This window comes from Ailuropoda melanoleuca, chromosome 7 (assembly GCF_002007445.2).
Source record: "Ailuropoda melanoleuca isolate Jingjing chromosome 7, ASM200744v2, whole genome shotgun sequence".
Taxonomy (NCBI): Eukaryota; Metazoa; Chordata; class Mammalia; order Carnivora; family Ursidae; genus Ailuropoda; species Ailuropoda melanoleuca.
In genome coordinates this window covers 137,519,719-137,535,047 of record NC_048224.1, presented here as the reverse complement: position 1 = coordinate 137,535,047, position 15,329 = coordinate 137,519,719, and the positions used below count along the sequence as shown (strand labels likewise).

At 41.5% G+C, this 15,329-nt stretch overlaps 1 protein-coding gene across 1 annotated transcript in view; it reads right to left on the bottom strand.

The window, feature by feature from the left end:
- MYO16 (myosin XVI) overlaps positions 1–15,329 on the bottom strand; it is a 484,344-nt gene that overhangs the window by 247,697 nt on the left and 221,318 nt on the right. The window contains 1 exon segment of the mRNA XM_034665464.1: positions 9,094–9,241. Within this exon segment, the coding sequence (XP_034521355.1) occupies positions 9,094–9,241 (148 nt within the window).

The window sequence follows — 15,329 nt, the reverse complement described above, 5'->3', positions numbered from 1 at the left end:
TGAAGACCGCTGGGGAGAGCGCGTGGAAAGCACTGGTAAGAGGGATTTTTATGTGGCGTGGCCACGGACTCAGGAAGGGGATGCAGCGAGGCCGGAGCAGACTCAGCATGGGATGGTAGGGACGGCTGACCCTGGCTCGCCTATCCCTCGGAGACGGTCACTCCTCCTGTGACCCAGAGCAAGGCCAGTATGGGATTGCCAGGGCCAACAGCGGATGACACCGACAAGCAGGGCTGGGAGCGAAAGTCATGACACCCATGGCATTAGCCTGACACACATGGTGGACGGGACGCAGGTCACACCTGAGTGTAGCTGTTTGCTATAGTCACATGGGTAGGTTTGAAAAGAAGGAAAAGGATTCTCTCTCTCTCTCACTCTTACACATGCACACACACACACACACAGGGAACTGTGAATGAGTTCCTCTAAAATAATAGGGAGTCACCAAGCAAACACCTGAGCGTGCTCTGTGGCTCTTCTCCACAAGCGTCATTGGTCTGCCAGAGTCATACCTCCCTCTGCAGAGGTCGTCACCACCACATGTGGACTGACAGTCCTCTAAACCCATGCCTGTCCGCCATCTTGATACAGTTCTTCATAATGCAGACTGCAATCAAATAATTTTTATTTATAAGGGGGAAGTAATTATAAATGGAGAGAGACAGAGATGAGAGAGACAAAGGGAGACTGGGAGGGAAGGAGGCTCTCAGGAGTGGGAGGGAGCCCGGGGTCAGACACTAAGGCAGATGTGGAGGTCATTTCCAGTGAGCGTTCACCGGCGGTCCTGGGGTAAGCTGAGTCTTCACTTTAGTGAGAAACGTAATCACTGCCGTAGTTTCACACCTACACAAACTAGATGACACAAGCCACAACTCTTTATCTTAAACTTCTGGAGACAAATATGTTCTATTCACATTTTTTTCTTTTGTAAATTAATGTAGTGTTTATATTCCCAATAAGGTTGGCAGTGTGCTTTAATCAAATATTTTAATTCTGGGAAAAACCACATGAATATTCTCAACAAGGGAGAACTATATTAAGATTATAGATACACTCGTATCAATTCACATTTAGATTCCGCTTCCAGTGGGCTCAGGTGTTAGTCTTTTCACCAGCACATGAGTCATAAACAAATTTTGGGGTTTCAGAACATTTTGTATTTGGGAACTATGAAGAATCAATTGAAACTCTATACTACGGATATTTGAATCTAATTTACTGACTGGGAAAGTGTGACGCAGAGCATTTAACTCTCCTAATACGAGAGTGCATTTCCTTTTTCTTACCTGAAAGATAAACATGGTGACTAATCGTCTAATGTCAACTGAGTTTATTTCTTCACTCAGCATAATACTAAATTCTCCCTTGACTGATATTCAACTCCACTCTGAGACCAGAGAGGGGACCTCAAAGAACATGTTAACAATCTCTTCCTTCAAATTTCTTATGGCCTCGCCTGTTCTGTTTGCTTATATCATTATTTGATACGACAGAAAAGCAATATTTATGAAGTATTTCTGAGCTAGGAGGTTTCATAGTTAAATTGGAATTTACCAAATATTCATCTGACCTGAGTATAAGGAGCCAGAGCGAAGGGGCAGGTGGATACAAATCTGCACAGACAGGATGGGAGGAGGCCAGGCCTGGCCGGGGAAGAGAGAGGATATCAAAATGGCCAGCACTTGGTGTTGCATTTAAAGAATAATGTGTTAGGGGTGCCCGAGTGGCTTAGTTGGTCGAGCGTCTGACTCATGATTTAAGTTCAGGTCATGATCTCAGGGTCATGAGATTAAGCCCTGCACCAGGCTCTGCGCTGGCCATGAAGCCCACTGGGGATTCTCTCTCTCCCTCTCCCTCCGCTTCCTCCTGACCCCGCCCCCCCCCCCCCCCGGGTGCACCCTCTCTCACGCTCTCTCTCTCTCTCAAAAGTAAATAAGTAAAATCCAATAAAGAACAAAGATGTGAGAGTATTTGGGGATCAGGATACCTTCTTTTGGCACTGGCAACTGGGAAAGAGAACACAATCCGACTGGAATTTCAAGGAACAGAGACAAAGCTCTGAAAAGAGTGTAAGAGTCTGGTTATGCTGAGAAAAGGTATGTTTTCATCTGTTTTCTTCAAATCATGAGGCTGCGGCCAGTGGCATTAATGTTTATATGTCAGCACAGACTGTCCGTTCCTAAGCGCTAAGGCTGGTTATCACTCTCCCCAAATGGACAAACAGCGGTCAGTGGCAAGTGCTTGAGTACTTGGGTTCTGGAAACAGACCAGCGGGTTTGAAATCCCGGTGCCCCATATCCTTCCCGCTCAGCCCTGGACAGTTCATACCCTGTAGATCCCAGGGTGCTCACTGACAGAACAGGAGCAGTACTAACAGCTACATGACAGGACGCTGAAAGAATTAAATGAAATGATACAAGTAATGACTGAGCATAGTGTCTGGAACTTGCTGTCAGTGGAACATTTAATACAGTCTTAAAGGTGGTTTCTTGTTCATTTTTGTGCCTGTACGTATAGGGACGCATGTTTATTTACATGCGTGAATGCACCCTCAAAATTGTGACAATACTATTAGTGTCAAAAATCTGAAGAAGAAAGAAGAATTACAAAGTTGAATTTAGCAAATGATTTTCTTGCTCTAGTAGGGGCACTAAGATTTGCCTGTGATGCAAACTCATATGTGGAAGCTACTTAATAATACTTTGGATCGAATGGATCATAATGTTGTTGTTTTTTCAAGATTTTATTTATTTATTTTATTTTCGAGAGTGAGCACAAGCTGGGGGGACGGGAAGAGGGAGAGAGAGAATCTCAAGCAGAATCCACACAGAGCTCAGAGCCCAACCCGGGGCTTGATCCCACGACCCTGAGATCATGACCTGAATGGAAACCAAGAGTCAGATGCTCAACCAACTGAGCCACCCAGGTGCCCCTCATAGTGTTGTTTTAACCTTTAAGCCCCAAAAACATTTTGGGGGGAAACATACAAAAAACAGAAATTATATGGAAATGCCTTACAGTTTTTACCTGCAAGCCTCCGGAGACATGTTTGGATGATTAATGGTCCTGTACACTGGTAGCTATTTGGCCCAGCCAGTTAGAAAATCCACAGGGTAAGCTGGACCACAGTCACTCAGTAGGGCGGAGCTGTGCCTGCCCCCTGGGGTTCCTGGCGGCTGTGTCCTGACACTGGGGCTGACACTGGTCTGGGTAGTGGGGACCAGCCTGACAGCTGGAGCATCATAGAGTTGAAAGAACAGGCTTAGCGCAGCTGTTAAGCTCCCCTGTCCACTCCCCTGTCTGCCTCTGCAGTTAAACAGCTCCTATCCTTGACTTTCCTCTTGACTCCAGGATCGGTTGTCCTGAGACCTGAGCTGGGTTGCCAAGGTGACCTCTCAGAGACAGAAAAGAACTTTTGCTTCCTCTCCAGGGTTCCTAAAATGTGGAAGGTTGAGGGCTGTGTGTGTCACTTTCTTCTTTATGTTCGAGAACACATGCAAATAAAACAGATGTGAGAGAGACAGTGGGAGGCAGAGACTGAAAGAGGCGGAAAGTGAGTTCCAGGATCTCGTTACGCCTGTGGGAGCACCACTTCTTTCTTTTCCAGAGGGTTAGGCAATCCTCTCAATCTCCCTCCTTTTCTTTTCTCTTTTCTTTCTTAAATGTGTTAGTGTTGGTATTTGACGCCTGCAAACAGTTCTAATGAACAGCCAATGTGAGGCCACACATACCTGGGTTTGGAATCTGGTTTTTTATTTACTAGACTTACTAGCTAAATGTCTTTGATTAAGTGACCTATCTGTGCTTCAGACTTATAAAAACAATTTAGACTATGCATAACTCTCACATAGGGTTCCGAAGACTAACTGGAGAGGTACAGCCCTGTCCCTGATATCTGTGTGTGTCTCTGTGTGTGTGTTTTCCCCCTCTTTCCTCTTCTGGGTGCACATCACTCAAGAATAAAAAGAAGGAAGAAACCCCTGCTCCTGACTCCTCGCTGTTGGCTTTCCACAAGTAAATGTACTTGACTATTCACAGAGGTGACCCCACCCTTTCTATATTTTCAATACTATAACCTTCAGCTAGGATAATGCAATCTCTTATGGCTTAAAATTTTAATTATGCCACCTGATAAAGAAGTAACCCAGAATTGCTTTCTAAGGTAGAGGTGACAAGGTCTACAATGGCCTCAGTTAGTTTTGCTTAACTAATTTTAAATAAAAAAATGTACCCAAACACTGACCTTGTACTTTCACTTTCAGTTTCCTTAAAAATGTCCTTGACACAAAGTTGCAAAGGCAGGGGTTGCCAATTTATAGGCAACATTGCTGTGGATACAATACAGGGTTTAAGGCTAAAAGTCAGCAGGATGCGAACTCAAATCTGGCTCCTGGTCCGGCTCTCTTTCCTCATGGCCTGGTCTGTGCAATGTGTATGTGGTCCTGCACCCCCTGCTCAGTTACAGGTGGGGATTCAAAGTGACACGGAAGACGACACTAGGACAAGGTGGGTGCAGCTCCTTAAGCTGTATGTACTATAATTGTGACTATTATTAAGATAACTCATAATAGGGGCACCCGAGTGGCTCAGTTGGTGAAGCGTCTGCCTTCAACTCAGGTCATGATCCCAGGCTCCTGGGATAGTGCCCTGCATCAGACCCCCTGCTTGGTGGAGAGTCTGCTTCTGCTCTCCCCCTGCTCATTATCTTTCTCTCTCTCCCTTTCAAATAAATAAATAAAATCTTTAAAAAAAAAAGATAACTAATAACTAATAATAGAGCCCGGTAGCAATCAATTTTGGTCCCTCTTATCTTGAAACTTTGTCTTGGAAGCACCTTCAAGATTTGTGTGCCTAAACTACGTGGCCAAATACATCTTTTATTGTATCACAAAACCAAGAAGAGTCATCCTCAAATAATATTAAAGTTGACCCTTACCTATTTTTTAATTATGCGAGACTTTCTCAGATGAAGTTAAATGTGCATAATAAATCCTTAGCTAAAATACGAACTCTCACTGAGAGTTAATTGTCACAGCGTCTACTGTGACAGGTGAACTCCCAGGCAGCAATCACAAGTTCAAGTACGCGATGACTCAGAGTTCCCTTTCACTAACACACAAGGTGAGAAGCAGGTCACGCGCTCTGAGTCAACGATGGCTTGCTTTCAGCTTATAACTCAAAATCTGACCTTTTCTGAAAATGCGGCATCACAATCATTTCCGTCGCTCGTCAGTAGGAAGGAAGATTAGGAATAACTTCTTTGTATTTCAGAGCCCAACTGCTCTGGGTCTAAATCCCTAAAAGCTGTTTAAAGGAGGCTGAAGATCAGCAATTAATGCCTATTTCTAACTTTCATTAAAGCTCAGTTCCCATGAACACAGACTATATTTATTCCGTACAAAGGGATTTGAAATAGAACTTGAAAAACAAACAGCCAGGGGGCGCCTGCGTGGCACAGCGGTTAAGGTTAAGCGTCTGCCTTCGGCTCAGGGCGTGATCCCGGCGTTATGGGATCGAGCCCCCACATCAGGCTTCTCCACTATGAGCCTGCTTTCCTCTCCCACTCCCCCTGCTTGTGTTCCCTCTCTCACTGGCTGTCTCTACCTCTGTCGAATAAATAAATAAAATCTTAAAAAAAAAAAAAAGAAAAACAAACAGCCAGGAAAAGAAGAAGTAAATTATAGGAAGAACCATAAATAAAAAAGAAACCTTTAGTGAGGGGCTTTTTTTTTTTTTTTTTGGTCCTGACCCTGTGGAGAGTTCGCCATCTAGTGGCAATTCTTGATAAACGCAATCTTATTTCCCCTGCTTAAAATGTTAAGCCTTGTTTTCCTCGTCATTACTGTTGTTGTTGTTGTTGTTGTTTTAACAATCTGTACGGAAAGATCCTTATGCAAAATGTTATAAATATTGTTTCCATGCAGCTCAGCTATAGGAACTCACGTCTGTACCATTTATGTTCCAGAGTGAAGCAAGAGTGCTATCTGCTGGTTCTAGGTATCCTTCCAATTTTACAAGCAGGAAAGTATTTTTAGGTGTATTTAACACTGAAATAAACCTCCATAAATTTTCATGTGAGACTTTGAAAACTTTTAGCTCCAAAAACAGAGTCAAAGTTTAAAAAAAAAAAAACAAAACTTTCGTAGCTTTAATTCTAAAGCATCAGCTCCAACAATGTTTCCTTCTCCGTGGAGTTCAATTATGTAAGAACAGAGGGTGGATACTGAGTATGCCTCCAGCTCCCAGTTACTGTTACATGTGTTTCTCATGTTTCCTACAGGTAACGAGTTGTTATTAATGAGGAGGAGAAAGGGGGCATTTGGAGAAAGCAGGCTTACAATTCTTTGTAACATTTGCTTTAAGACAACACACTTCATCAACATTTCAGTACAAGTAGCACTGTGGAACGAGCGTTGAAAAAGCAAAGGCATTTTCAGATGGTCTATTTAATAGATACATCGGCACCTTTTTAAAGAAAATCAGAGAAGTAAATGTGATGATAGTAGCAACGGTATTCTTCACAATAGTATGTAATCCACATGGTGATTCTTCCCAGACCTATCGAGTGCTGATTTTAAGGAGGAAACTCGGAAGGGCCACTGATGGGTGGAAAGTTAGAGAGTTAGCAAGTTGAGACTTACACTGCTGACTGCAAATAAGCCAAACAACGTCAAAAACGACGGTCCTTGGGACACGTCATTACCAAATAAAGATGAGATGCCAGCCCTAATTCATATATCAGACAGATATGAACTGCTCGAGCCTGGCCAACACGCTGTAAAAGTGAGAAGACCCACATAGCACAAACCACAAAAATAGTGTGATATATAATGAACGGTAACTTACGAAGCAGCTTGTTTCATTGTTAAAGAACATCATGCCTGTGGAATTCTCATTGTACAAATGTTCCGATTGATAGTTTTATGAATCTGGGGATGTGGTGTGTATTTTTTATTGAGGAATGTTGTTTTGTTCCCATTAGATATTTAGAATACATTTTAATAAAATAAGCTCTTTGTTCAAGGGAATTGAATGATTCATGATTTTGCTGAGTTCTTTCCTGTTGGAGCTTCTTACAAAGCAACCCCTGACTGTTTGACTTTCTGAATAGCCTGAGTGATTCCAAACTCTCTTTAGCAAAGAGGGATGAATGCTGGAACTGGACCTCAATAAAGAAAAGCTTGTTTCCTCCCCCACCCTCACACACTTGGAGAGACGGGTCCAAACCTCAGACCCAGAAGTTAAACTGTTTCTTTGCCTAGTAGATTAGACTGTGGTCCTTTACTCTTCAGTGGCCTATGTTGGACATGCCAAGCGCACGCATGCGAATACACACAGAAGCACCCCCCAAACCAATTATCTGCTATCGACGTTGAGTTTTTACTTGTCAGCAAGATTCGGAACACAGAAATCCATGAGACTTTTCTCCCTCGCGCCTGTTCCTGAACACCTGACCCATGGCTTCCAATCTGATGTTTTCCTCCCACGGAGAACGTCTCCCGTGGGAGATATTCAATGTGGCGACACAAAGGCTAATTCCAGGGAATGGGTGTTTAGCACGGCTGCTACAGGCCCTCATCCCTTTGGTGCAAACTGCTTTATGGCTCTGGGTTTGATTTCCTCCTTTATGAAACAAGGGGATTTGATAAAAAACATGTCTAGTACCCTAAGAGCTTAAAATTTCCATTTTCTTCTTTTCTTTTTTTATGACTTTTACATGAGCGCCTGGGCTCCAGTACTAGTATTTCCTTTTTCTTCTGAATTTCTGTAGTTGGGAGCACAGTAAACCCCAAAAGTCTTTAACTTTAAATAAACCACAATACTGATAAGGTCTTCTTAACCTTTTGACTACTTTTCTCCCATTCAACATGACACATTGGACCTATACTCCCGGATATAAGAACTTCAAAGAAATGGAATGAGTGGTTAATAATGTCGCAGTAAGTTAGGATACGGCCAATTCATTCCCTTTGCCTGCCCCTGCACCCCACCGTCAGTAACACCTCACAGCAATGGCCAAGACAGAGCTGCCTCATCGCCCCCCAACCCGCTCCAGGAGCTCAGCGCCCTTGAGACCCCATCGCCCCCCAAAACCCCTCATCTCTCACACTGGCATCTCCACCCTGCAGCCCCATAAAGTTCCCCACTTCACGCCTCAACCAGTAACACCAGTCCTCAGGCCACACCCTTCCTCTCCAAGGATTCTTTAACTCTTCTCACAAGATTTCTCAAAAATTACAAAAACACACACCATTCTTCTTGAATCCAATAACAAACACCAGCAAGCCACAAATCGGGGTAACAGGTATCTGCAATAAACCCACACCCCTTTCGGAGCACAGTGCCTCTGCCCTGCCACAGATTTAGCAGTGAGCTTGGGTCAGCACGCCCAGCGCCCTCTTGCTCCCTTCTCCCACCTGCTTCTCCCCTGAATGGGGCCTACGGTCCTCATTGTGTCCTTCTCATCCTGACCCAAATCTGGACCAATCTTCATGGGGAGATGCATCGGATCAGGCAGGTGGCGGAAATGCGCAGAACGTGAAGACATTCCTCAGCTCACCACCTTTATGACACCCCCCCATCCCATCCCATGACCCACGCATCTGCATTCTAGCAAATGCTTCCTGCCTCTGGGGCAGAAAATCAGCTCTCCAGCTCACATGTGTGGTTTGTCTTCATCCATCATGCAATTTCACCTGTTCCTAGTGAATAATGTTTGCCAAGTCACATTTCCCATTATTTCAAAAGACCACCAAAGATTAGAAATGCATAACTGATGTTATATCCAAAATACCCAAAGGAACCTAAAAGTTTATACAAACACCAATTATTTAAATCTGATCCAAAAACTAGGAAACTAACTTCATACCTGTATTGATAACTTAATGCAGACACACAAATACATGCGCACACCCCAACATTCAATAAGCTGTCACAATCCTGTTACACCGAAGGCTGAAACCTAACAGTACCCAATTATTCTCTTTGACTTGCCACTTCTTCTGTGAAAAATAAGAAGAAAATTTAAGGCTGCTCAAATGCCATCACAACTTGAAGACAGAATTACTACAGAGAAAACAGGCAGTCACTTACCGGTGCTCACATAAATTATTAAGGTGAAGTCCGTATTTTTCTTCAGCAGATAACCCATCCATCAACAAGTAGAAAATGAGAAAATTGCTCTGGCCAACAGGTTGCGAAACAAGTCTGGATTTCTCAAGCATATATGTATAAATTCTGGCTGGTTAAGGGGGGAAAAAAGTGATCCTGTTAAATGGCATTACTAGTTTTGTTTCCATAAATTTACACAAACTAATTAATTGCAAGAGATAATAATGCAGCCGTTTTCAAGTATAGACCTTTTGAAAAATATCAATGGGCTTTATTGTTTAGAGCAGTGTTAGGTTTCCAGAAAAATCTAGCAGAAAATCCCGAAAGCTCCATCGTACCCGCTCTCTCCTCCCCAAAGCACGGTTTCCCCTTTAGTAACACCCTGTGCTAGTGTAGTGAATTCGTTAGAACTGATGAGCCATATTGATACTTCATTATGAACTCAAGTCCGTAAATGCATGTGGGTGCTCGCCTTTTGTGTTGTACACTCTAGGGGTTTTAAGAAATTCATAATACCACGTATCCACGAGTGTGGTATCATACAGAGTCGTTTCACTGCCCTAGAAATCCCATGCTCCACTGTGTATCCCTTCCTCCTTCCCTCACCCCTGACACCCACTGGTCTTTTTACTGTCTCTGTAGATGCACCTTTCCCAGAATGTTGTACAGTTGGAATCATACAGGATGTAAACCGTTCAAGTTGTAATCATTTCAGTTTCTGTCATTCAAGAATATAGACTTAAGGGTCTTCTTTGTCCTTTCCTGGCTGGATAGCTCATTTCCTGTATCAGTGAGTAACAGTCCATCAGGCAAACATATTACAGTTTATTTATCTACTCACCTATTAAAGGACATCTTGGTTGCTTACAGTTTTTGCAATTACGAATAAAGCTGCTATAAACATTTCTATCCACATTATGTGTGGACATAAGTTTTCCACTCGGTTGGGTAAATACCGAGGAGTGTGATTCCTGGATCGTATGGTAAGACTATGTTTAGCTTTGTAAAATGCCACCAAACTGTCTTCCGAAGTGACTGCACCATTTTGCGTTCCCACCAGCAATTAACCAGAGTTCCTGTTGCTCCACGTCCTTTTACCAGTAGTTAGTGTTGTAAGGGTTTGGGATTTCAGGCATTCTAGTAAGTTTGCAATGGTATTTCATTTTTGTCTGAACGCACATTTCCCAGATGACCTATAACGTGGAACATCTTTTCATATGCTTCTTTTCCATTTGTGTATCTTCTTTGGTGAGGTGTCTAGATGCTTTGACTATCTTTTTCAAAGTGGGTTGTTTGTTTTCCTATTGCTGAGTACCAGGAGTTCACTGCATATTTTAGCCAACAGTCCTTTACCAGATGTGATTTTGCCAATATTTTCTGATTTTGCCAATATTTTCTCCTTATCTATGGCTCATCATTTCATTCTCTTAACAGTGTCTTTCACAGAACAGTCATTTTTAACTTGAATGAAGTCCAGCTTATCAAATATTTCTTTCATGGTCTGTGTTTTTAGTGTTATACCAAAAAGTCATTGCCAAACACAAGGTCATCTAACAATTTATCTTTTTAAAAGTTTTACAGTTTTGTTTTTCCATTAGATTTATGACCCACTTTGAGTCATTTTCTTTTTGCATGTGGATGTCTTGCTGTTTTAGCATAACTTGTTGAAATGACTATCATTTCTCTATCGAATTACCTTTGTTCCTTTGAAAGACCAGTTAACTACATTTATGTGGGTCTATTTCTGAGCTCTTTATTCTGTCCCATTGATCTACTTGTCTGTTCTCTCACCAATACCACCCTGCCTTGATTCCTGCAGCTTTAGAGTAATTCTTGAAGCTGGGTAGCACCAGCCCTCCAACTTTGTTCTTCTCTTTAAATGTTGCATTGGCTATTCTGGATCTTTTAACTCTCCATATGAACTTTATGTCAATATCCCCAAAGTAACTTGCTGGGATTTCTATTAGGCATGTGTTGAACCTATAGAATAAATGGGGGAAAACTGACATTTTAACAATACTGAGCCTTTCTATGCATGAACACTGAATATCTCTCCATCCATTTAGATCTTCTTTGATGTTTTTTAATTTTTATTTTTTTATTTTATTTTTTTTAAAGATTTTATTTATTTATTCGACAGAGATAGAGACAGCCAGCTAGAGAGGGAACACAAGCAGGGGGAGAGGGAGAGGAAGAAGCAGGCTTATAGCAGAGGAGCCTGACGTGGGGCTCGATCCCATAACGCCGGGATCACGCCCTGAGCTGAAGGCAGACGCTCAACCGCTGTGCCACCCAGGCGCCCCTGATGTTTTTTTAATCAGAATTTTGAAGTTTTCCTAAAAAGATCTTATAAATATTTTGTTAAGATATATACCTAAGTTCTTCATTTTTTGGTGGTAGTGGAGATAATATTGTGCTTTTAATGTGGAATCCCAATTGTTCATTGCTTCTATATAGAAAAGCAATTGACTTCTGCATATTAACCATGTATCCTGCAAACTTGTTGGCTTACTACTTCCAGGAGATTTTTGTTGTTGTGCTTCTTTCCAAATTTCTACAGAGATAATCATGTCATCTGTGAACAGAGACAGTTTTATTTCTTTCTTCCTAATCTGTTTGTGTGTGTGTGTGTGTGTGTGTATGTACACACACACACACACACACACACATATATTTCTTGTCTTACAGCATTAGCTAGGACTTCCAGTACAATGCTGAAAACAAGTGGTGAGAGGGGACATTCTTACCTTGTTCTGGACCCAACATGGAACTTCTGTGCACAAATATAATCTGACATAAAACACGTCCTTGGGTGTAACAAAGGCACCCAAAAAAGTTCTAGAATTTTCATAATTACTGTCTTACAGTTTGAAAGCACAAGTCATATTGCTATTCTATTGATTATATTATATTGATTGTTATTATACTGATTATTGATATTGACTATGAAGTGTTCTGCTGTAGACTCTAGGAAGTATTACTATCGACCGATTGGAAGTGTATAGGGCCACACTATACAAAGACCAAAAATGTAGACAATAGTCTCTCACTGCTACAAACACTGGAAGCAACCCACTGCAGGAAAGGCAAATACGACCTGAATTTATGCAGACACAATTTAATAAATAGAAAGTATATTAGGAAAATTTCAAGACGTATATTGAAATCATAAAAAGGAGTCAAGTCATGGTTTACAGCCTGGCGGTAAATACTGAAACAGATGCCTCGATAATAAGGTTTACATCCCAGTTAAGGAGTAAGGCAGGTGATGTGTTTCTGAAGTAACACACGCCCAGTGTGAATGGGGTCTAGCTAGCTGGCAGTTTGTTGTGACCTCACATGCACAGCAGCACAATAACTAATATGTATTGTGTCTTAAACATCCCAAAAATGCAAACAAAAACAACCCATGTCATGAGAACATGTTGTTGACATGTTCAACATGACATGACCCATCTCGGAACAACGACAAAAGGATCTAGGATGGGAGTCACATCCCTGATTTTGCTTCAGAGATAGGACTGACAATACAGTAATCAACATTTATGGCTACCTGTTTGGTGGGCTGAGAAGTCTAGATTTTCTGGAGTATTTTTTATTTGAATTTAGGTTTGTTCTTATCATTATGAATGGCCAGTAAACAGTTAGGCATTTCAATGTCAAATGCAACTGTGAATTACCATAGTTTCTCTCTCTGTAGCAAGGATCCGCGGTCAATAATTTTTTTTTTTTTTGATCAAAAGGTGACAGTTCTCAGGGAGTCAAATGGATGTAATTATATCCTACATTTGAACTAGAATCATCATCTTGTGTAATGAGTCTGCTGATAATTATTCTAGAGTCCTGCCTCCATAAGCAAAAATCTGAGGTCTCCTGGTTTTGGTTTTATATAGCAAGCCTACTTGAGCAAATGGGACCGCTAATACATGGTTTCCCTCTGGTCAAGTTCAGTAAGTGGTCAGTTCAGCCTGTCATAATGATTATCAGTGCAAAAAAAACCCCCAAACCCTCAAAATTAACACTCCCTATTATGAAAAGTTGTCTTATTAGAAACCTTTTAAAAAAGTTGTTGTAAGTGCATAAAGAACGTCTCTTTCAAAATATCCCTTTAATCAGTTGCCCAAAGGTGATGCTAAAATTAGAACAGGGTGATGTAGTGTCTTTCCCATCTCTCCTTGAGTATTAAATCAGGTGATAATTTCAAGGAGAGGTCTTAATTACTACACTTTCTTTCCTCTCTTTTTTTCTTTCTTACGCAAATTATTTGCTGAAAACATTTTCCATAGTATTAATAATATAAGCCTGGCTCGAGAGAATATTTCTAAAATCACATAGGAAATAAACTGCCATGGTTGTTCCTTCCCATTATTTTTTTAGTCTTCAACTACAGAAGTATCGAGAGGGAACCGTTGTCTCCTGACCATTATGCTTCTGTACGCAGGGAAAGGGCTGACCAGACACCCACCTGTCCCAGCCAACGTACCAGCTTCATTTAGAGTGGCGTTCAAAACTAATCAAATTCCACATCATAGAGTGACTTCAATACCTTTAATCTAAATTCAAAAACAGTGTAATTAGTAATCATCCCCATTAGCTCATCTCCCACAGTGAACAAAATTGCTGTGGGTTAGAGGACTCTGATCAGTAGGATTTTGAAAAGAAAAAATATCTTAAAGGAGTTTTAGCTAGAAGAAAACACAAAACAACCAAAAATTCAAATTTCTGTGAGACTCGAACATTCTTCCAAATGGAGAAAATGCCAGCCTTTTTGTTGTGTCTGAAATGACACTGAAATAATGGAAGGAAAATGATAGGTATGGGGTTAAGGAGGTTTGACTCATTCATGTAAATGTCCACACACAGAAAGAAACTTCCTGCTAACTGGGTTTTTTTTTTTGTTTTTTTTTTTTGACTTCTCAAGACCTGTATGCTTTAAAAGATGTTTTATTTCAGGAATATTCCTGTCTAGAAATATACCTGTGATCCTTTATCTTTCCAGAAATCTACATATGAATATATTGCTCATAAAGTTTTGGCACTGTAAAGACATACATGTTTGCAGATTATATAGGACAAAATCTGCAGTAAAAAGTATCTTACAGAGCTATACTCTACTCTACTCTACATTTTTCTTCAATTATAAAAGAAAATGGAGGAAGTAAATCTCCTCTCCTTCAAGAAAGACAAATACCCTCATTGATCTTCCCACTGACTTCCAGAAACTTCCAGCACTCACTGTCACCACGCCCCACCCTTCTAGTTATAAATCATGACCAGTTAGGATCTCTTCCCAGAAAGCCCCATCACATCTTCAATTACCAGTCACCTAAAAGCACACTGTTTCTTCATCAATATATCTAAATAGTCTCTCTTTCACCCCTATACATTTGTTTTGACTTCATTATTCCAGATTAACGCAAGGGGTGGTATGAGGCAAGGTGTCTCAACTAGGATCCCAAGTGCAGCTCCTGGTCCTGAATCTGACATTGCCAATTCCCACATTCCTCTTAACTCCGATGTCCTCATACGAATGTGGGGATGAAGAGATACAAAGATCCCAAGCTTCCTGTGGCCTCCAAGAGGAAGGGACTGCCATTCAACGCACCTGCCATGTACCAGGTGGTGTGCTGGGGCTTTTCAGACGTTGGCCTCATTTAAATTCTGTTGTCGGTCTTTTATGTTGAAACCCAACTGGTTTATCACCACTAAAAGATGCCGCTCCTCAAAGGAGATAAGATCAATCAAAGCACTCTGGAACTTCTAAAAGAATGTTTAACTGACAGTACAATACCAAGGATAATTGATGATGCTAGTAAGGAAGATGAAGACAGTCGCCTGGTTTGTTTTTTAAAAAAAAACACAAGCAAAAGCCCTAAAAGATTTTCCATCCCATTTGCTGTAACTGAAGGTTACGTTTCCTACGTCGAAAACATAGCCTTGACATATTTATTGGGAGACATTTCTGATTGTTAGTAAATTTCAGTTTCCACTTCAATAGACATGGGTATCTTCAGGGCACAGGTAAGACAGGAGCCAAGTAGTCTTCACTTCCCACATGCGGACTCTGCGCCCGCCTCCCTCTGCAGACCCTTCCACACACTGCCATTTACCAATCCCCGGGGGACAGAGAGGGCACTAAGGAGGCAGAAAATGGTTCTATTCTTACCGTATACAAGCTGTCATTACAAAGCGGAATTGGCTCTAATTAAAAAAAAAAA